The sequence below is a fragment of the Vidua macroura genome, chromosome 8 (genome assembly GCF_024509145.1).
Source record: "Vidua macroura isolate BioBank_ID:100142 chromosome 8, ASM2450914v1, whole genome shotgun sequence".
Classification (NCBI taxonomy): domain Eukaryota; kingdom Metazoa; phylum Chordata; class Aves; order Passeriformes; family Viduidae; genus Vidua; species Vidua macroura.
The window spans coordinates 13,962,474-13,986,180 of record NC_071578.1 but is presented as its reverse complement, the minus strand read 5'-3'; the positions used below and the strand labels follow the sequence as shown (position 1 = coordinate 13,986,180).

The 23,707-nt window shown below is 37.9% G+C and overlaps 1 protein-coding gene across 1 annotated transcript in view; it reads right to left on the bottom strand.

Annotated features, from left to right (window-relative positions):
* The window catches only part of LCOR (ligand dependent nuclear receptor corepressor), a 57,349-nt gene that overhangs the window by 26,376 nt on the left and 7,266 nt on the right, over positions 1 to 23,707 (bottom strand). The window contains exons 2-3 of the mRNA XM_053983716.1: positions 595 to 660; positions 99 to 178 (exon numbers count right to left, since the gene is read on the bottom strand). Coding sequence (XP_053839691.1) covers positions 99 to 178; positions 595 to 660 — 146 coding nt within the window. The remainder of the gene's footprint in view (positions 1 to 98; positions 179 to 594; positions 661 to 23,707) is intronic.

The window sequence follows — 23,707 nt, the reverse complement described above, 5'->3', positions numbered from 1 at the left end:
AGGTTGCAGATTTTCCATATTCAGTTAACTAGGAGCAGCAAACTCCCTCCCTTTGTCCCTCCCCTACAACTGCTAGCTTCACACATCTGTATTGTTACCTTCACTTTTTCTCTTCTCAGGCAGCAGAAAAGACAATTTTCATCAAAAGACCAATCAGAAACACCTTCAGGCTCACAGTCTGTAAATCAGAAGAATAGCAAATTACTTCATATTCATAAACCATGACACAACTGGAGCCAAAAGAGAAATGCTGAATTAAATACCTGTTTCACAACATTCTTGCCTGCTTTCTGAGGATTCAGGCTTCATTTCGGCCATTTTTCTAAATCCCCAGATTACCAAACTATATACATTTTATCTATGCACAACAAATCTGTTTTTCTGAGCACTGCAAAATACACTCCCAGCTACATAAAGATGAACGCACACTCATTAGTAATTTTAGCCAATATGAAACTAACTGTGAGCACTGCCTGGGGGAGGGGGAAAAAAAAGCACAAATCACCACGGTAACACACATTTTCTAGAGGCAGAGCTGAGGCTGCTTCTGTCATTAGAAATGCAGAACAAGATACAAACATAGAGATTGAATACCTTTAAACAAACTGAGATCTTTTAATAATCCGGGTCCAAACAGGCCTTCTAGAATACTTTCAAACCCTAAAAGCAAATAAAAGAATTGTTAGCTTTCTAGATTAGTACGTCACTACAATATTCACAATAGCAGTTCTATATTTATCTGTTCCAAGAACAGAGCTCAACACGTTTTCTCCAAGTATTACAAGATACACGGGTCAATTGTGATGACTGAACTACTGATAAATCATAGCACAATCTAGAGTCCACTGACTCCTGTACTTTTCTAAGTAGCTAGGTTAAAAAACAAAGAACATCACAACATTGAAATAAACCATTTTGAAAAGAACATAGGAAGTTGCAGGTTCTACAACATGACTGAGTAATTTCTACACAAATAAGAATACTCTCATTGAAGCCTCCAAACTGAAAGAAGGTACATTTTCCCAACTTAAAATATACATTCTTCCATCTCAGTGGCATTCAGTTACTTTTCTGAATTTCAGTAAACATTAGAATCAGTGTTTCCTCAAGAATGGCAGTTTTGAGGAGAGAAAATTAAAAGGAGAAGGATTCAGAGTTGCCATATCACTAAGGAATGAAATTTCCATCACAGATCCACATCCAAGACACACACAGTCCGATTTACTTCACTGCCACGATTTATACCTCACTTAAAACAAATCTAATCAATTTGAGTTTATTCCAGAAGAGGGAAAACGTGCACCAAAATTACTGCCATTATTTGGAAAAGTTCAATCAATATTACACTAACCCCCTGCTGGCGGTAAAAAATCTACAGAGCTATTAACTACCCAGTACTGTGAGAAGATGGGTTAGCAGAGTAAGCATGAAAAGTACAAAGGTTACTTTAAGGGTGATAGACAAACTCCACCTTATAAAAATGTATAAAAATTGGAATGATCAGAAAAATTCAAGACTATAACTTACTATATTGTCTGCCCTTCCCTCCCCCCTCCAATACTTTTTGCTTTATAGCTTTAAGAATAGTTTGCAAGCAGCTAGGGGCTTCTAGCTTCTCCTACTTGAGTCTTTGAGTGGCAGAAGAAGAAATAAAAAACAAATTAAGAAACAAAAATATGGTCTTAAATTTAGAGAAACTTGCATGGGTGAATCAGGGACAGATAAACTACCCAAAACAGCAATCTTTAAGATATCAGTCAAAATCTAAATGATCGTGTACTATGAAGGAAATAGTTTATCACACTTCAAAAGAGCGGTAATTCTAAAATAATTTTGACCTCATCCAGATCTAATATCTAAGTTATGTCTTGGAGAGCAGTGTTCAAAAGGAAATGACAAATAGTGTTTCACCTCTCTGGGTGTCAGCAAGAGTGTCAGTGCACCAACATCTTCAGCGATCAGATGCAGGATGTTACAGAATCTGCAGGGTGCAACATGACTTAGATGGCAAAAGCATTGCTGAGGTACAACACTAAAAATATAATCTCAGAAAGGACCAGGAACCAAAAAAAGAAAAAAGGTGAAATAACAGTCAAGAGTAAAGAGAAATAAGGAGAAATCAGAGAACAAGGTGGAAGAGGAGAAACTGGAAACACATCCCATTGAACAGCACCTTGTCAGGCAGAGAAGTAGCACTGCCTCCAAAAAAAGCCAATTCAGGCTTCAGGAAATGGCAGGAACAGTGGGAAAGGGCCGACCAACCTGACCTAGAAGAAAAATAATAGAATCAGGGTATTGACCCATAGGTTTATAATGCTGAATAGTTTATAATGTTTTTAACATATGGGTAGAGACCCTCAGAATTTGACTCTGGAATGAAACCTTAAGGAAAATAGCTAACCAACCCTGTTCTTGATATTTTTGTTCAAAACTTATATTTTATATATATGTATAAAAATCAAAATACTTCAGAAATTTTACTCAAACTCATCAATCTTTTAATAGTAACTGCCAGTGACTCATGCCCCACAGTTTGCTATGCATGCAATTGCACACTGAAGTCCCTGCCAAGTTTTACAGCTTGGATATTGTACAATGGTAGTTTGCTAGCCCACTGTTCTGAGTGATGCTAATGCCACTCGGGTTTTATTAATATTAAATATTGGATTTAGCAGTTGCATAGCAACAGCAGAACATCTTATGTGCAATGTTTGACATTAAAAAAGGCAAATAAGGGAAGTATGAATGTATTCAAAAATTATACTAGAGACTGGTAAAACTGCCATAAAGCTGAACTCTATTCCCCCCAAATGCAAAGTGCAATGCAGCAAAGGCAGTTTAAGCCCTGTGATGTTGTGTTCAGTCATTCAGGGCTCCAAAAGAGCAACTGTGTACAGTTAATCATGCAGAATACATTGAAAACAAAATCTTGAAAAAGGAGCTGCCTACTTTTTATAGTATTTTTTCTCTCCATTGTCACTGCTCTTAGAAGCTTGAAAAGAACATTTCTTTTCCCACCGATTGTCCTTTTCCATTTGGCAGATGATATTTTCCTGCATTTCAAATGGAACAGAGATTAACATGGCTCCCTCTGCTAAATTCCAGTTTCTATATTTTCATCATCTGTATTTCAGCGTCTGATAGTTCATAGCAGCTGAAGAGCAGAGCCAGTGGAAAAGTTGCAGGAATAACAGAAGAAAGAAAGAGAAAGAAAATTCCACTGTTTTAGAAATTAGTATTATTTATATATCAGATTAGATTTTCAATATCAGATGTATTTAGATCTCTGATATGCTCTTCACAATCAAAGCAGCCACATATTTAACTCTCGCAAATGATACTGGTGACCTTTCCAATAAAAAACATTTTTTGGATGTTAGTATAAGAATTTATTTAAAAATATTTGAATTAAAAAAGAAAAAACCCTGAATATAAAGTGTAAAACATCTCTCTTTTCCAGATGGCTCTCTAGGAAGCCAAGAATTAGAAAAAATAAATCCCAGAACAAAGAAAGAAAACCTTTAGTACTGAAGCAAGGGTGGAATAACTTTTTTAATGCAGAGGTTGTCACACACTTATTCCTATTTCACAACAGTTAGCTCTACAAGTAAAGCATCCCCTAAAACATCCTCTGATAAAAATCAGAATACATATGTGCCATTTTTCTGCTAAGGATAGCAAGGAAAGAAATTAAAACTAAAGAGAAGAGAGGGGGAAAAAAACTTGACTACGCAGTCTTCATCATGATCAATTTTCACTAGTTTTGTCTCTGCACCTAAACAGTTTTATTTTCATATTTTCTTGGCATTTTTACTCATCTGTAACCAAATATTTTGTCATAAATTTAAACTGTAATTGTAGTTTGATGGCTAATGATGTAAGACAACAATTTAACACAATAGTTTAATTTAAGCTTTGCAAAGAAAAAACCAAATCCAGTTAGGCCCTCATGTCATCTTCTCCCTTAAAACTGAGAACCCTTGTGATCATTAGGTAGGTACCAGGCTCCTTGGGATAACAGCCTTAGAGAAGTCACTGGCCATCTCTAGTAATGCAGATTAGCCAATGACACATTCTCTGCTATAAAAACAGGAATGCAAGATCTTCAGAAAAAGATAGGGATGCATTTCTGGAGTGCCATTGACACAGAACCTAGCATGTCAAACAATGCTTTTTTCCCCCTCAAGACAACACAGCTCAAATATACCTTTGAATAGTCACTACATAATTCAGCCCTAGATATGTATCTAGTCAAAGCAGTAAAGCTTGACTTTATCTTACAGGTACAAATCATTTTGGGGGTAGTAAAAAAGCACAGACTACAATTGCTCTGAATGCATGATTACACAAATTGTTAATAACTCAAAAAAAAAAAAATCAACATAGCAAGGCCAGAAAATTAAAATCAACATACATAGTTGTCAACTCCTCAGCCCTCATCTGTGCATATTAATTTAATTGGTAAATATCAATTTATAAACTAAACCTCAATGGAATTAATGAGTACTACCCAGGCCAGTAGTTAAGTACAGCAGGTCATAGAACCAGAGAATCAGAATATCCAGAGTTGGAAGTGATCCACAAGGATCAAATCCAACTGCAATTGACCAGTTGTAATAGAAATTAAGACAAGTGATTCACCAGCATTTATTTATAATAAACAGCCCAATATATAGCAATTTGCACATTAAAAGGACAACTTCAAAAAGCTGGAAATTTAGTCAAGTCACTTAAGACATTAGCTGGCTATATATTTTCTTTAAATTTCTTAACCATCTAAGAACATATTAAAAACCATCAAAACCATGAAGGAAAGAACCTGACCTGCTAAATGGGGAAAAAAAATTTAAAAACCAACAAAACCCAAACCCAAGTGACTAGGAGTAAAAGCACAAAGAAGAGACAAGCGGTTGGATGATGGACAGGAAGATTCAGAGCAGAAAAGATAAATCAAAACTCAGAAATGTTGTAAAAGTCACAGAGGAGATGCAGTCAGCTTAAAAGCAAGCAAAGATAAAATCAAAACCAAGGCACATTGGATTTTTTAGCTAATATATGTAAGAGTATAGTATATTACAAAACATTCAACAGAATGGCATATAATTATTCAACAAAATCTATCAAGGTGGTGTTACTAACATTTGTAAGTTAATTGTCTTAATATGTGCTGGTTTTCTTTCTGTGAGTTACTCAGAGTATTTGCAGCAGTGTTTAATTCTAGAAAGTCCTGAAATATTGTGGACGTCCCAATGGGCTCAAAAAAAGGAAAAAAAAAATCAGTTTGAAATGTCACAACATTAAACAAGCTGGTAGCGGGGTCTCAAATTGGTAAAGGTTTTCAAAACAAATGAACAGTTCTCAGGAATTGATAGCAAAAATGGTGTCAATCAACATGGGCTTACAGAAATTCTTATTAGAGTCTTACAAAACTAAAATTTAAATAACAACAGGTTTGATATAATATTTTTAGACTTCTGGGCTGGCTTGACACATCTTGACTAAAACCAGATATTAAAAAAAAAAAAAAACCCTAAGCCAAACCAAAGGAAAAAAGAATCAGTCAAATAAATACAAAACATTAGAAATCAATTAAGTGACAGCTCTTGAAATATTGGTGGCAATGAGAAATTACTGGCAGTGAGGTCCATCAGGTACTGGCTCTTGGCCCTGTGCCATTTGCCATTTCAGTCCTAGTCAGTGACTTGGAAGAAAGCAGTCACTAAATTTGCTGGAGCTACAAAGACAGGAAGAGCAGCAATTAACAAAAGGCCCAGGTCACAGAGGCTGCTTACGAAAGCAAATGCAATTAAACACTACTTGGAAAGGGGGGTAGGGGGAATGAAGAAAGCCACAAATCACACATCTAGGAACAGGAAAAACAGCTTCTCAAAGACATATCCATATCCAGCAGCTGAAACTGGAAGCTGATCATACTCAGCCAGACATAAGACACTCTTTAATTTTACAAGGGTCCAATTGAAGACACAAGACATGCACCCTAGGACTGGGTCATCATTTTCCCTACTCTAGGACTCTGAAGGTGTTATTTAGGAGAGCATAGGCTGGTTGCTGAGATCTATTTCCCTTTCATTCTCCCCTAGCACTTGGATTCATCTTGTTAGGAGTCTCATTAACTAGTTTGAAGCAAGAGCCACCACCATCACATCAGGTTTTTACTGGATTTCTCATGCCTACATTTTCTGGTCAAGATTGGTTATATTTATCCACAGCTATGGGATTTGAAGCAGGAATTAATTCAAAAAAATCCTATACTCTATGTGTAACACGGGAATTCTGTCTCTTTCAGGACAAAAATCTATTAAACTGGAATGTTTCAGTCACAGGCATCTTAATAGAAAAGCAAGACCAAGCAACAAGGGAGGTGGAAAAAAGTCACAGGACAGTTATTAATATACACTAAGTCTCATGACATGCATATAATTATAAGTTGTGAATATTCTTTTATTCATGCAACAAAATAAAAGAAACTCCCATCCACCTATGGTGAGAGATCTCGTTATCTTCATAGAGACCAATTAAGGACTCCAACTACAAGTTAAATCAACTTTGCTTTAGCTTCTTGGGGAACAAAGTAAAAGCTGCACATCCCAACCAATTTTTCAAATTTCATGCTTCCCCATTCTTATTAATGAAACTGCACTGTTCAGGGACTTACTGCAGACATTCCTGCTCCAGAGGATTATGAGGACCTTAAATATCAACCTGGTTCTTTAAGAGCAATATAGACACATGCATACAAAAGAACTAAGGATGTTAAGACAGGTACTGTTTAAAGGAACAGATATATCCAAGTTCTATATAGCAACACACAGCTCTTCTGTAGCTTTTTGCACCAAAATGCCTTCTGTTCTCAAGACAGAATACAGAGTATCATGTCCTGAGGTCCCTAAACAGGCCCTTGGAGCTCAAAATAGTTCTTTGGCCTTAGAGTAATGATTTATTCACTATAGAAGAGCATCTCCAGTAGAGAAGCAAGAAGTGAACAAGGTGCATGTTCTGCCAAACAGCCACTACATCACTGTTGCAGTAACTTACCACAGCAGTAAGCTGAGAAATCAAAAAAGCAGCAAAAAACTACAAGAACTGTTAATAGGGGTGCTTCTGACTGACCATCAATCCTTCAGGACTTTATAGAAATTACAAACTAGCATTGGAATTTTAATTAAGAAGCTGCAGCAGACCATCCTCACTCTGCTCTCCAAACATCCCTCTCAACCAAGCTATTCCTTTTCCTCTGAGAACCAAGTCTAAGAACACTTTCTCTGATGCAATCCCAAACTCACAGCAAGGCATTTAAAATTTAATGAGTTAAATATGACAGCATAACAGCTACATATCAGAACTACTAAAGAGCTGCAATGCACTTGCCTTCACAGCAGAAAAGCGCCCTGCCAAATACCCTAGAACTGGGAGATCTCTCTGCTCTACAAGGAAGAACAGAGAAGCAAAGCAAGTTACCAGCTTGTGTCACAGTACAAGAAATGGAGACAGGAGACTCTCCATCCAATGTTAGCACTCTAACTGGCAGGTTATTTCACTGATTACAACTGAAAATTCAACCCCAAAAAATCAGAAGTGACAAGTTATAAAGCTTGTTGCCAGAGTGCAGAGTATAGCAAAATATGGATCATCTCCTGCTCCCCTCCCACGAGGAGTATTTTTGTGTGTGTGATCTGATATCAAGAAGAGACTTACACAAAGGCATGCAAACCTCTTATCTCCAATCAAAACTCTCAGAAGAAAAATTCAAGAAAAGTTAAGGACATTTCAATGGCTGCCTCAAGATCCCCACAGGATACCTTAATTGCTCTGGCAGGGTGAGTTGCAATCTTCATAGGGATTTGCAGGGGTGAAAGGATCTTACAAATAGTAGATACTGCACCACTAATCCGGCTAGTTGTTCAAGTCAGGGGTTGTGGGTTTCTGGTTTATATTTTAGCTCAAAATCAGGAGACTGGTTTCCTTCACAGCTAGTCACCACTAATGCAGGACCTAACTGGAATCCTCTCATGTAAATACTTGCATTTTATTACCTTAGAAAATAAACCAGAAAATACCAACAGCACAAAATGACAAAGAATTACAGCAGAGGAGTTTCAGTAACTACCAACTTTCTACGCATCCTTAAAAATATAAATTTTACTTAATGGTAGAATAGGATCTAATTTTTTTTTAATAACTTAATTAAACTAAAATCGAAACATACAAATTTTTAAAATAAAAATTGAAGTGAGATTTGCTTTTCAGTTTCTCAGTTCAAAGTCAGTGCTCTTATTTGTTCAACCTCCAGGCACGGAGTTCCAGCAGGCAACCAGGTACAACTTTCACTGATAAGAAACTGTAAGAACTAGCTAGGAAGTTTACAAACAGATTAGAAGAGTCAAATAGCTCAAGAATGAGAATGCACACTAGCACAAATCATCATGGGCCAAATTACGAAGACCCAAACATTTCTCAAACTTGAGGCTATTTTTTTTTATTTTTAACCGTGTTGCATTACTTATTGCAGCAAAATAAAAACCTTGAAACTTTTTTCCCATTGGAGACAATCAGTTAATGCTTCACTCCCAAGCAAAGGTAAGGTGGCATTCATGGGGATAAACCACTGTTTATCCCCATGTCCCATGCTCCTAAGGCACAAACTTAAAAATAGCCTTGCAGTAGATGAAATTGATCTACCTGGAAAATGCCTCCCACGGAAAAGATAGGATTTCCAGCAGCATCAATTCTCTGCTCCGCTTTATTTCATGGCCACAGTAATGCTCGTATCACAGAGCAGGCCAGGTGTGCTATCAGAACAACTTGCCACAAGCAGGTACAGCAGAGGTCCAAGTCAGTCTAAACCACAGAAGAACCCTCCCTCTCCCACAGAAGCTGTCTATGTGGAAGCACAGGACACCAGTGGTTTTCATCCCAACCTCAAGAGACATTGGCATAGTCCAGAAGCATTAGAGGATGAGCTGAACTAGCTGAGATATGAGCCACATTTCATACTCCACAACTGTCCTGTTTGAAGAGGGTTGCCTTCCCTCAGCAATTCAGTCTTGCCTGACATTGTTCTCTGTCTGCAACACAGTCATCTACTGAAACCACGTTAATTGAAATAATTCAAAGGTAAAAAATCAGCCCAGAAACAGTTGGTACAAGCTGCTGAATCCACTTAAACATGGACTGCCAGCAGAAAAAGCATCTACCAAACCACAGCTGTGATCTAGAAAACTCCTGCAGTGTGATTCAGTTTCAACTACTTTACCACAAGAGGTCATTTATACCATGATTCATTACTGAATTAACTGAATACATTATTCTTTTCTTTCAGCTCTCAAGTTATAGATATCCCTTCCACCATCTCTACAGAGATTTTTCAGATTTATTCAGTAATCGGCAAATGGGAATGAAAACATGATTCTGTTTAGGAAACTAAACATAATTATATCACCAATCATTGAAAATCTGATGACCTTCAATGAATAGACCCATGAAAACAATTGAACATTTCTGAGTTGAGAGGTGAATATCCTGAGCTTACCTGTAAGGTAAAAATTGCCAAGAGCATTTTTACTCTGTTATTTGTGATTGTAAGTCTCTCTGGTGTAAAATGAACCTCCACAATAAGCCATTACATAATTGCCTCAATGAACAGTACACCTTGACTCCAGCTACCTCACAGCATCCTGAAAAATCTTGTGGTATGCAATGATACAACACTATTAAGTCAAGTGATTCTTTCACTACACCAGTGAGTATATCTATATTCTGATTAAGAAGCTAACAAAAGCAAAAAAAGCTCTAGGTTATGGAAAGAAAGCTGAATCATGACTATAGGGAATATGAAGCATGTGATGTTTTGAGAAGGCTTTCCAGAAATGCTACAAAAGTATCCTTAGCCTTTTCAGATGGATGGCTCAGTTCTGTCTCAAAAGGAAGGACGATCTAGGCAAAATCAGAAGGTGATACAGGCAGCTACACAAAAATGAAAGGGTAAATGAAAGCAGGCCAGGGAGTCACAGGTTATATACCTTAAACAAAAACCCTGAAAACAAATCAACTCACACAGAGGAGTATCTTAACACAGAAAGACACGGAATTCATACCAGCTACAGGGCAGGTTATAGTGACCAATTGTCATCACTGAAGTCACACTTGCAACTATACATCAAGCGAGGCATTATTCCATGAGTCTACAACACAAGGTGCAAACCCAAAGGAAGCAAAACTAAGCCTAACAATCTTCTCCAGCTTTATGGCTGTTTGCACAGCAGTAGTATTAAGAACACAAAGGTACAAAGTTAGCACATGACTACTCTTGCATACAGCAAGGAAGATACAGCTGTATTACTGTTGTTATTCTTGTGTAGAACCAAATACTAACAGAAATATTCTTAAACTGTCCTTCAGTCACCCTTCAGGTTATGCCTATGCTCTAAAGAAGCTGCAAGCCCTGACATTCGTCTGGAAACAGAAAAGCATCAGCACCGGTGCTAGCAACTTTGTAACAAAATGTTACAGCAGAAAAACCATTTGGTGCTGAAATTAACTGCGGGAACTGAAATTGCCAGATGTGATGGAACATTACTCAGTATAGATGAGGAACAGTAAACCTTTTCTAAAAAAATAACTACACTCAGATGCCAGAAATCCACAGTAAATAGCTGTAAAAAAGCTTGACCTTTGGGGTTTAGTGAAATTTTCCCAAAGAGCAAGTGACTGGTAAATCTTTCTCTCACTTTTGATGTCACAATGTCTACCATCATTTCATGTTGCAACCCTTGGAGTCTTACTAACCCTTTAGTCTCAGACACATATCACCAATTCTGTAAGCTGAGCTCAGACTGCTTAACCATCAGCATTTCTAATTACACTTTTGATTGGAAATATAAATTACTACATATGAACATACAGAAGATAAAAAAAAAAAAAAAAAAATCACTTTTGCTTGCCTTTTTTCTAGATTGGAACAATTTCCTGGCCTAGTCCAGTTACATCAGCAGGAACAAGTGGCAGGACCGGGGAGGGACATCATAAACAACATTGCAGAAATCAAGATATGTCCAACTTAGCTGTTTGCTCTCTCAGACTGCCTTTCCCTTATTCAGATTAAAGACAGATACCTGAAATAATTCCTAGATCAGAAGAGAAGATCATAGCCAGAAAAGATCCCTTGGGATTTGGTTGATGCAAAAGTAACATGATAAAGAACACAGATTTCATTATGCCCATTCAGTATTTCAAAGTTATTCCCAAGTACCTTTTCTGGATAGCTACAGTGAATTTTGTGTCCAATGGTATATTTAACAGCTTATAGTGCACCTGAGTTATATACATAGTAATTTCAGCTCCTATCATCATCTTTAAGTCTTCCTCAAACCAAGCAGTTATGTGCAGCTTTTTGACACTGCTGTCTTCTCCATCTCATTTATTCTAGACCTTCTGGAATTCCTGAAATATAGCATATATAATTGGCCTTCTTTAGTCAAATGTTTAATCCACTGTACTTTGGTTGAGGCCACCCTATACCCTCACACATTTGTTTCCAATCTAGTTGAAGTTCTTTGCTTCAAAGCATCCTTTGTGATCTGAACTTGAGAGAAGACAGCAGTCCCATACTTTCTGCACACTAAGTTTCTCAATGTCACTGTGTTGCAGTAGAATCTCAGGATATGCTAACAGTTAAACAAATAACAGGTTTCTAGTCAAGAACAAACAGTTACAAAGATAAGACATCCGAAGATAAGACTTCTACAACAGCCAGTCTTGCTCTAATTTTACACTTAGTATCTCAGTAAAAAGGTCTTAGTAAACCTGCTACACCTCCCTCAGATCTTTTCAAAGAATGTAGTCACTGTCATCACTAGGATGATCAGAAGATCTGAAAACAATTCTTTGATGCTAAGTGAAGAAACACTGGGAGAGCACTCAGCCTTCCAAATCAGAAGTTAGTCCTTTGTTCCAAATCAGAATTAAATTTTCCAGGTAACCTATACACAAATCTTTTCAAGCTTGCTCACTCTGTTGTATTGCTATATTCACCAGAAACTGAAGTATCCGGTACAACCTTTATAAGAAGAAACAACAAAAACCCTTCCCAATTTTGAGTGCTGCTTTGCTAGAAGATTCAGCTTTTAAGATCAGTATCACTGTCCACTTATAATCAAAGCAGCTCTTTTTGTAACTTCTTAATTGTTCTTTCAGAGCAAAATCTCAGAAATGGATTTCCTAATCCACAGCTAGGAAATGCCAGCAGTACAGCCATATAAACAGCAAAGGAATTTGATGCAAACTGAGCTTCTGCAGGCTACACCCTAATCATCTGATCCTAAGGGATTAAAAGTCTACAGTAGCACTAACAACTATTCAATGTTTGTGATGTCTATGACACTTTGTAAATATCTTCCCTTAAAGTCATTTCTTCCCCTACATAATTTTTCATACATAAGTTTCTCTAAAAGAAAAAGACTATCATGCACGCGTAATGCACAAAGTATGGCATAAAGAGGGAACAGTAAATTACTGATGACTGCGTGTGCAAGAAGCATTAATAACTACTTCATGTGAGTGCCCTGCTCTCCACTACCATAAATTTATATCTTAAGTACACTGAAAATTATTTAAAATATAGCAAACTTTTCGAAAAAGTTATCTTTGACACCATAAATATTTCCAAGTTCAAGGAATATTAAACTTCTAGAACACATTGTAGCGACCAAAACACACTTTTCTATAAAACCACAGCAATAACACCAGAGGTATTAGTGAAGGAAATCAGACACTAAAACAAAATGCAGGGGTATACTAGAACAAGTGTTGCAGAACAACTTCTTTTGCCAAAGTAGCCAAGCTAAAGAAGAATTGCAATTTTACCTGGATTTATAACCCATGTACAGAGCTGAACAGTACCAATTAAAATCCAAGCAGAGAAACTATATCTAATCACTGTAAAATCACAGCCAAGAAGGTCAGCAGCAGTTTTAACAAAAGAAATTCAAACCTCATGAAGAGAAGCTTCCTTTTATTTACAGGGGAAAAATAACAGAACACTGGAAAACTAAAGCTGGAAATGAACCTGCAAAATCCACAGCTCCACAATGAACACTGTATTCAGCATCCTAGTGACTTCAGTATTTTAAATTCTTGCTTATATTAGTGTTCAATAAGTAATTCAATTAAATACAGCAGTAGTTGAACACATGGAACACTCCCAAGAGAAGCCAAGTCAAAGACCCAACATTTTTCAAAACAGCACATAGTTTAATGCTGACTTTGTCTTTGAATTGCTAATTATTTCCATACAATTATTTACATAACAGAAAACATGCAATACCTCATTTTGTAGTAGTGATACAATCACAAAACACATTTTTAAGAAAGCTGCATTATCAAATCTGCAAAAATAGTTTAGCATAGGGCTTATTCTTCCAGACAACTGGCTCCTTACAAGTCCCAGAATAATAATATGACCTGCAATGCAGGGAATCGAAGAAGACTTCAGTGTGCAATTTTGGGTTTTGTTAACACTTATTTGATACAAGTATTTCTGTAGATATTTGACTATTTCAAGTATTTAAAAATCTCCATGCATTCAGAAGTCTGAAATGGTCTTTCATAACTATCTTGAACATAGTCTAAAAATTTTATATGTTCATGGATTAACCTACAGTTAATCTTATTACACAAAGAGCCAACACTCAAGAATGAGTGCTAAAGCTGTAACACTAAATAAGCTCATTTAAAAAGCAACCCTGAAATTCTTTTTACTCCTGCACCCATTTTAAAGTCACCAATAAGCACTAGTCAGACTGCAGAATGTTTTTACCAGCAAGCTTCTGAATATGCATAATGCCAATAAAATTAATTACATTTAAGAAATAATAGTCTATGTGCAATTAAGATACTGGCAACATTTTAATGCAAAAAAAATGTTTAAATATACTAACATCCTAGTCTTGGGATATCCAGTCAAGCTACGCAAAGAGATGTGTTTGTCCCTTGCATACTCCCAAATGTGGAAGTAGGATCAGAAACTGGATCTGGAAGAAAGGGTAAACAGCACGTTAGTTAAATTCACAGAGGATACTATGTTTGGAGATGTTGCAAACATTAGTGAAGACAAATACATAAATGACCCAGAGAAAAAACAGAATTACTTTGGAAACAAAAACACCTCATGAAAAAATAACTCCAAACCCTCAATGTAGAAGAACCACAAGGATAGCAGAATAAAATGCAAAATGAAAGGAACCTAGAAGCAGCAACAGTGGACAGTCAGCTAAATATCTGCATTGAAAGACAGTCTGGAGTTGCAGAGGCACCAAACAGAGCAGGGAAATTAAAGTTCTTTCTACAGTCTTTGAGCCAATAACAATAGCCATCTCTGCACAATTGCCAGGGACTGAAAAATTCCCCTTCATGCCCAGCAAGTAGAAAGCTCTTCTCAATGGCAAATCAAGTTCTGCAGGAGGTAGGGTTTAATTTTTTTAAGCAAAGTTAACATACGGTTAGCATAAGCCTACGCAGCAGGCTCTTCCAGTACTTCTGCTGCTTGTGGCTTTGTGCAGAACAGGAGGAAGCTAAGAAAACGAATCCATTTTTACAGGTGCAACTCAACCTTGCATTGTTCAGATTTATTCCTGTGGTCCTTGAGAAAATAAACCAAAACAGCTAGTTCAACTACTAAAAAGAAGAATTTAAAAAAAAAATCCTTCACCATTTACTTTTGCCTTAAATTTACTTTTCCCAAGAATGACATCTACTCATCCATCAAGGCAGATGCCAGCACTATCCAGCTTTAATAGTAAAGATAACAGGAGGAAAGCATGGACTCTGCCTTTAGAAAGGCTACAAGAGACTCCCCACCCACAGCAGACAAATGTAAATGTAAAAGTTACAGTAACCAGCATACATCTTCAAGGATTGTCAAGTCTGTTTCTAAGAAATATTTCTAGACACAAACTAAGAACCATTTATTCTGATTCATTCCCAAATTAACAAAATAGGCTAATTTTACAGAATTTGTTTCCCTTGGTAACAAGGGTTCCATGAGGCAACCATGTACTCATGGCAGTCCACAGAGAAAAAAAAAAAAAAAAAAAAAAACCAAAACAAAAAAACCAAAACAAAACAAAAAAAAACAACATCCCAAACCAAAAGGTTCAACATTTTACCACATTTTACCTGCCTATCATATTGCTGAATATTAGGAGAAGTTCCAGCATGGAGACTTATGCTCCAGTTTATACATCCCATCATCACAAGCAAACAGGAGACTGGAGGTTTTCCCTCTTCTTGACAACTGCTAAGCTATGTGATTTCTGAAATAAGTCATCCTAATCACATCTTCAGCTGCTGCTTGTGGTGTGATGGCAAGAACAAAACAGCTCCTACCAGCTTGCCTCATCTGTGACAGAAATTGGTTAGCCCTGCATATTTCAATGGAGATTTAAACAACATGTTGCCAGGTATCCCTCAAGCCAAAGGTACATGAAACATAGCTTAGGTTTTAAATTAGTTCAAACTATAAAGACAGTACAGAACCAAGAATCACATAATCTCATTGAAGAACTCAGTGTATTTCAGGAAGATGCAAGGCTTCAGATATAACAAAAATTAATCTCTGATTTTGTACCAGAGGACACTAGCAAACTATCTCTGTAATCTTTTGCCCTTTTTAAAAGTTCAGTGCTAGCATGAGGCAAGATTCATAGAGGCAAAGTCTAATCACTTTACAGATTCAAAGCACAGTCTCTGGAGCAGTAGCAACAGCAGGTTTTGCAGCTCTTTCCTTCTCTACTCCATCACTCAGTCCTACTCCTACACTGCATCAGTTACACTGCTAGAAGTTCATGAGACTGCAGAAAGGATAAGTGGTTTTGCACACACACCCCTCACTTCTCTCTTTTTTTTTAAGCAGTAACTTCTATAAGTTCACCTTCCATGAGAATGGGTGTTCTGTGTTAAGACAAAGGTTTAACTAACCCAGAATCCCAATTCCAATAAGGGCAAAAGTGTAAGTGGCAATACAAGGAGATGACTTAAACAATGCCATCAACGAAAAGCATTGCCAGCAAATCACAGAAAGCCTCTTTTCAGAAGTAGAAGCGTAGCTGCTGCTTAATTGTCTGTTAAAGAACAGCATGCAATTACTCCAGTTTGTCAGATGTATAACTGCACTGGACTCCTTGCAAATGAAAACCATGTGAGATGCATGGTACAGTAAAAATGCTGGAAAATCAAGGCCTATTAAAACAGGAAGGAGATAGAGTCAACAATATTCCATGGTCCACAGGTTTTGGCACAGTGTGCTTCAGAGAACAGGTGAGACACACAGGAGCAGGACAGACCCATGCTCCTGTAGGAGAGGCCAGCAGCACACAGATCACACAGCTCTTATGGAAGGCAATGGGACCCACTGCTGAATGAGCAGAAAGGTGTTACCAGGGTCTGGTTCTTGCTCCAGTTCCCTCTCATGAACAGAGGGCTGGTCGGACACAGCCCTGTCATACTTCTTGGTCAGCCATCAGGAGTTGCTGGCTGATGAATCGCAGATGAACTCAGCACAAGAGCTAACTGCCCTTAGCTCTACCTGCTTTTTCTCCCTAATGACGCCCATTTAGAAGCAAGCCCTATGAGAGTTTTAAACCTTGTCTTAACACAAAATCCCTAAACCAGTGCTGAATATGCATCCTGACTGGCTGACCACATAAAAAGCCCAGTCCAAACCTATGCATCCCTCCGTGGCAAGGACTGTTTTCACTGAAAATGGAAGATACTGCACTAGACCAAGAATGCTCTAAAGTCTGGTGTAATGAGGGGTTGAGCTCCAGGAGGTTCTAGAGGCTAGAAACCCACTGCCCCTGCTCTTTGGGAGAACACTGACCCCAAACAAGCTGTTTCAGCACTGGCCCATCTCCCTAGTTGACATTATAAACCTAAGGTGTAAGGTACCCTAGCAGAGATTGTTGTCATTTTGTTAAAGCCCAAATACACAGATTACCCAAAGAGGTAAAGAGAATCCCTTCCTTTAGGCCAACATTCAAAAATGTGTTGACTCTAGTTCAGAAGGAGAATTTAGACTACCATTATTTCAAAGGAACCAGAACAAGGAAATACCTAGGAGAATGACTACTAGGGGATATAAAGATAGAGTCAGCTGGTTTCTCCCTGAAAACCACTTTTTGCTAACTAGTGATGACCGTAATGTCCCAATTACAGCATGAGTTTCTCTGTAACTTCCTGTTAATTTTATGAAAAACAAACATATTGGATAAAGATCTTTATCTGCTCAAGACTTACTGCAACTTAAGGCACTTTGACTAATAAGGCAGCATCAAGAGTAAAATGAGGCTTGCCTGACTCAAGTGCATTAAAGGAGGGTGATAAAAATTAAACAGCAGTAAAATGCATGCAAAATGTATGACTGCAAAATATACTATACAAAAATTGTTAACTATGAGAAGCAGAGTAAGAAAACTCAAAATTCCACAATTCACTCATCCCAAGTCACTACAAGACAGATTACTGCAAACTGAAGGTTACTGTAACAGGGAAGTTCATTCTGCAGCATGTCTTCAATGTTTTGAAGCTATGATTACTGATCACCTGGCATTTTAATCCGTGATAAATCCACCTCTCCACTGAAAGAGCTGATCCCACTCATCCTCCCCATCCCCCCAGATGCTCACTCATCTCACATTTGCACAGTAACACAACAAGATGGCTCAGGGATCAGTTTCCTGATCCAACCCAGCGCGCATTTACACAAAGTGAGGGCAGTGGCACAAAGGGAGTGGTATGATCACCCTTCTCCTGCAGCATTTTAAATCTATATGAAAGTAAAAACTGCTGTGCAACCATGACCTGTGTTTTTATACAGAAATTCACTTTTACTGCTATGCATCACTTGGACACGTATTCTGTTCACCAGTGGTGGAACCAAAATGTTTCCTGAATAATCTTATATACTGGTCAGCATTAAACAACTATACTCTCCCATACTGCTCATTTACGTTAAAAGACAAACAACTGTGATTTCTCAGAAATTATGGTAGGAGTTACTGCCCAAACCTGTACCTACTTTAAATGTAACACTAAATTGCAGTTTGGCAAGGACCGAAATGTGGACTTGCAGATTCTTCAATATCAGGGTGAAATGCTTTATTACAGTTGCTCTAGCATAATCTCTCCTTTATTTTAAAAAGGAAAAAGTCTGCTTAATGTTTCCTATAGCATCTTCTACAAACACTGAACATCACTTCTAGGGTATATAAACTTAATTAATACATTTCAATATTTTTCACCAAAAGAGTGATATTGCAAATAGAGTAATTTCATGCCTTTTCAGAAATCTGACCCTCTAGAAAGTTGCTTAATGTCATGCAATACAGTTTAAAAAATAGCATAATGTTTAACTTCATTCTGGACAAAGAATAACTCACAGTTCAAAAGCCAACAGTAATTTTATTAGATATTCTTGAGGATCATTTTCTGTTAATTTCCTTTAAAAAAAGATTCAGAGAACCTATCTAGGCACATCCCTATGCTGTCCTAACCTTTAAATCTTTAACTGAAAACAGTATGTTTTTAGAATAGCTTTTTGATGGTGACTTCCATTTGACTTTTTAAGCCTAAAACAACAAAAACAAAACGAAACCAAAACAAAATAAAAACCCCCAACCAACCAAAAAACCAAAACAAACCCACCAGAACCTGTTACCTTGTCCCACCAGTGCCTCCCCAAACACTGCCCCCTCAAGTTTCACATTAGAACTTTAATAAGCAAAGGCTTCAAAAGAATACACTTTTCTCTTTGATGGGAAGATCAGGTAGTTAGTTACCTGGAACTGTTTTTTCTCTATAGTGGGAAATATTTTGACCATTCCCCAAAAATGCTTTAAGATGTATTTGGGAAACTTTAGTCTTTACACAGCTATTAAAGCTCATCATCTCCTTTTCAAAAAGCATTCTTTGTGAAGCATCCTCATTTATGCTAAAGCTGGATTTTCAAGAGACCTAGTTTTGAGGATACATTCATTTTCCTTCACTGGTTCCAAGAAAAACTCTTAGGATATTTCAATGCTATGATGTCCTGTTAGTTCATTTTCATCTCCACCTCCCCTCAAAAAAAAACTAGCAGGGAGAAGCATTAAACAATGCCATAGCAAGGTGTTTGAAAGCCCACAGACAAGTATTTTACATGTCATTTTGAAAACAACAGGAAGTTTATGACCTTCTGTGAGGTCATCTGAAGCAAGAGATCAATGTCCTAAGACCACCTGACTCAAGCTGCTTTAGACCCCAGCCCTACAGGAGTGTGGACTGACAGCAGAGGGTGAGGCAGTTATTGCACTACAGCCAAAGCACATTTACACGCTGGCTGCCATGCTGACAGAAAGCAGGAATTAATCCTCAGGAGAGCCTCACTTGTCACACATAGCCACGAGGTGCTCCTGCAGGCACTGGTGTCCTTTCACTGTCACTGAGAACAGACGGTTCCTAGCTCAGAGGTAAGGACATCCCTGACAGGGATTCCTCCACACACCCACATCCATGGCTCTCATTCTGGCCCACTCACAGCTAAGGTCCCATAGCCTCTGTTCACACTAACCTGAGATTTCTCATTAGAGCCAAGGCTTATTAAACCTTGTCTTCACAACCCAGCTTAAAACTGGACCAAATAGAGCTACACCAGCAAAACTACAGGGCAGCAAACAGTGTTCAGAGCATGATTTATTTATTTATTAGAGAAATTTTTGACACCACCAACAGACTCTCAAAACTGCACAATAAATTCAGCACCCTTAACCCTTCAAGCCTGCTAGTACAAACCAACTCAGAAATTAGCTCTGTTTGCTGCTTACCAGCGGAATCATGAAGACTCCCCTAGGCAGCACCATGGCATGCTGAGAGCAAAGATCCATCTGCCTTAAAGATGAGATCAGAGGATTGCTTATCTCTTTCCCCTAACTGAATAGGAACTAACTTCTCTTCTTCCCTTACAGCAATGGAAAGCCCTCCAACTTTCAGACACTAGAAATACAAGAAGAAACATCAAGAGGGATATAAGGTTGGGATGCTGAAATGCCCACAAACATGATAAGCAGAAGGTGTCGATTTCTTGGGAAAAAAGTGCTTTTGCGTAGACTTTTTTTTTTTAAGTAGGTTTAGTAGTTTTAGTCCTGAGGGGAAAAAAGTTTCCAAAAATAACTGCTTACTTTCTGAAGTTTCTGAGGTGTCATCACAAGCGCATTTAGCTGCTAAAGTTCATCACCATGCCAGTAAGTATAGACCAAAGCAGCTGTGATCGACTTCTTGCCTTCCTCTCAAGCACCTCCCATTATATACCAAGCTGTGTAAGGCATTTCCTACCCTAGGGCCAGGAGCAGTCCTTGGGCTACAAGGAGTTGAGAAAACGTAAAGTCCTGTCTGCTGTTCTTATTTGGAGCACAGAATTCACTTCAAAGTACAAGCAGCAGAAAGATACAAATTCAAGATTAGTCACAGGCAAACAGATGATTTAAGAACAAGAATCAATCTGTCATAGGAAAGGAGTGCAGCCTTCATGGCAAAGTCAACTGCAGTTCTGCAACATCTTTAACATACAAAGTCAAATTTTAATCTATTTTAAAACTGAGTAACTTGTTGAGCAGAGTAACCTCTGAACTCTATTCAATTTTGTACTGTTAGCATGCTCAAACTGTGACCTCAGCTATGGTTCTAGCAAAAAAAGTCAGGTGGACAGTAGCCAGGGTGGAGACTATTTGGGTTTTGATACCCAGAACAGCAGTGCACTAAGGGATTACCAAACAGCTTAGCGTCCATCCTATACTTCAAATGCCTTCTAGTCATTAAAATAAATAAATCCATGTCCTCTTGAGACCCGAAAGGCAGTTTACCTGTTGTTTCAGGGCATCTGCCAATGCGCTGCATGGAGACTATGTCAGTTTACGCTCAAGCCTGCATATTTAAAGTTCCTTTCACAACCGTGTAAGGGAGGAATGCAATGAAATCTTTAGATCTAACACACACTAGCAGTAGTTTGGCCTTCATAGCAAGATTCTTGGAAGGGAAAATGCAGAAGCTCTACATTCACAGAGTGCAGTTCTGTAAACAGACCTACTAAACACCACTCTAACCTTTTCTCAGGAGTCAGCTTTCAAACTGAAGTTTTCCAGACTTAGTATCCTCCATGATATCCATTTTTGGATAAAATATACTTTTAAATAGCTAAGTATAAGAAGAAGGAAAGATAAAAATCAATACTAATCTAATAGATCACTAAGTATCAGCTCATACTCGTTAACACCTACAGCCACTTTGGAAAGGAAAAATAGCCCTCATTTACAAATCATTTCGAGCAGTAATTTTTAAGTTGTGGAATCCCGAAAAGCATAAAAATGCCACACAATTTAAACTACTGGCAATAGCCTTGTTTTTCCATAGTTGCTTCTTGCCAACTTCAGATTGAAAAACACTGTTTTAAGAGAGCTCTGGCAAAACACAGCTCTCTCAGTACTTTAGGGTTGTTCAAGAAATAAATGCAGCATCTCTGCTGAATTCAAAAAATCATATGCAAAATGGACCTCTGCATGGCCTGTGTCAACTGAGCACTAAAGCCATTCATTCCCAAATGACTGTAAATCACTCAAGAAAAACTGCAGAGGCAAGACCAAGGCATTAGATTTTGTGAGTTTACAAAAATACTCCTGTAAGATACAAGAACTAGGTTCTCATAGCATCTTACTGTACAGTTACAGATTATTATGTTTTTCTTATTTTGTATGAATGCACAGGATTGACAAGGATGATAGAAAAGCATAAAAAAACCAAGAGAAATGTGTGGGCAGTAGTTAGGCATTTAACCAGAAATACCAAATTTAGTGTTATACTTGATACAATTTTGCCCACCAAGTATAAGTTAGAATAAACTAAACATTCATGGGAAATATTTTAGGGAAAAAACTACTTTTTCCCCCTTCAAGAGACTTTGACACTTCGTTTTGACAAAGACTCAGTGCACTTGTCTTACACAACACATTCTGCAATATGTTCCCTCACATGTCTTCATCCTTTTCTTAATCTTGTAATATTTTGAAAGATAGTAAGGTACAGCATGCAGATAAAGAATAACCACTAAGGTAACTGAAACTTTCAACTTCCAGATGAATAAGAGCATAACTTTTCCAAAGGGCATTTAAAACCAGCAAGGAACACTCCTCTTACTTACCAAAAAGGACAATTAGATCAAGAAATGATCGCTGACACAAAAGTGCAGTAGTTTTTTTTTAAGAAAAGTTTTTCAATGCTCGTTTGGAAGTGAACACTGTCAGATTTTTTTTTTTCTTCATAAGATAAAAGTAAGACCCTTGAGAGAAACCCCAGAAGAGAGATTCTGCTATCATATAAACTTAAGTTTCACTAATGACTTTAAAATAGGAGAGAAAGCTAGGTATAAGGTAGCAATGCTCCTCCTATTCTGAAGGATGTAAATGGAATCGCCACTTTAAGATTGCTTTTAAGTTTGTTTAGATCAGAAAAGGAAATTACCCCCATGCTTTCCTATTCTCTTGCTTTTGCAGAGTGAAATGGAAGTTAAGCATCCACTTCTGCAAAAATTTTCTTTATGCATGGTCTCAGAAACACATCTGAAGTCCCTGATAAAGCATCACCTAGACAGCAGCTCTCCTCATTTTTGTCACAATGACAGACCTTAATCCAGGAGATGACCAAACTTCAGACAAAGGTCTGCTGTAACACTAGCTTAACTTCAACTTGTTCATAATGAGGACCAAATAACTCCCAAAGAAGGCAAGAAGTCAGGTTGCTGTTTAAACCAAAGTAAATCTATTTTCTCCATTCAAATATATAAAAATATTTCTCTAGAAGCCCAAGACTACAGGAAACATGGCACAGGCTGAGAGGGCTCTTCTGATCACAAGACTCTCCACATGAAGTGCACAAGCACAAAACTCCATTACTCTGACTAATCTGCGACAAAGTTTCAAAACTGACCTGCAAGTTAGTCAGCACATTAAGCACAAGCAGACCACCAAAGAGCTTGGTGTACATGAATCTCTGTGGAGAGTTTAACAGCTGCAGGTGTAACCTGTCCTTGCAAGGCTGCAGGCTGAACTCAAAAGTTTATTACACAGGTAACATAGCAAGCTGCCTCCTGTTACACAAACACAGCAGCAAAGGGAACCAAACAGCACATTGCTACAGACTTATTACAGACACCACCACAAGCACAGGAGCCTCAGCACTAAGAACCAGCCTTGAAGTATTAAGAGCAGGGAACTACAGGCTGTGGGCTGAAGCTTTCACATCCTTTTGTTAGGGCAACCAACAAAAAAGAAATAAAGAAATTAAGAACTCTGACTATTGACTACCTGTTCCTCTTCTTATTCTGACAGTTAAACCATTTTCAAAACGACCACCACTCCTGCAGCAGCAGAGGGCAAAGGACATTAGATGGACTTGCCTCTCCAGTTACACAGTGAAACACCTGTACTATAGGTGCATGCAAAAAGTAATCAAAGATAACCAGGAAAGTTTTCATTAGTAAACTCAGCTCAAGAGTTAAGATTGTCTGGTGGCCTCTGATGTCTTTCCATGCTGCTGGATTCAGCTTCTGAAAGCTTCCTTTGTTAATGAATACTAGGCTCTTGTCCAGTCCTCTTTTCTCCCCCTCTAC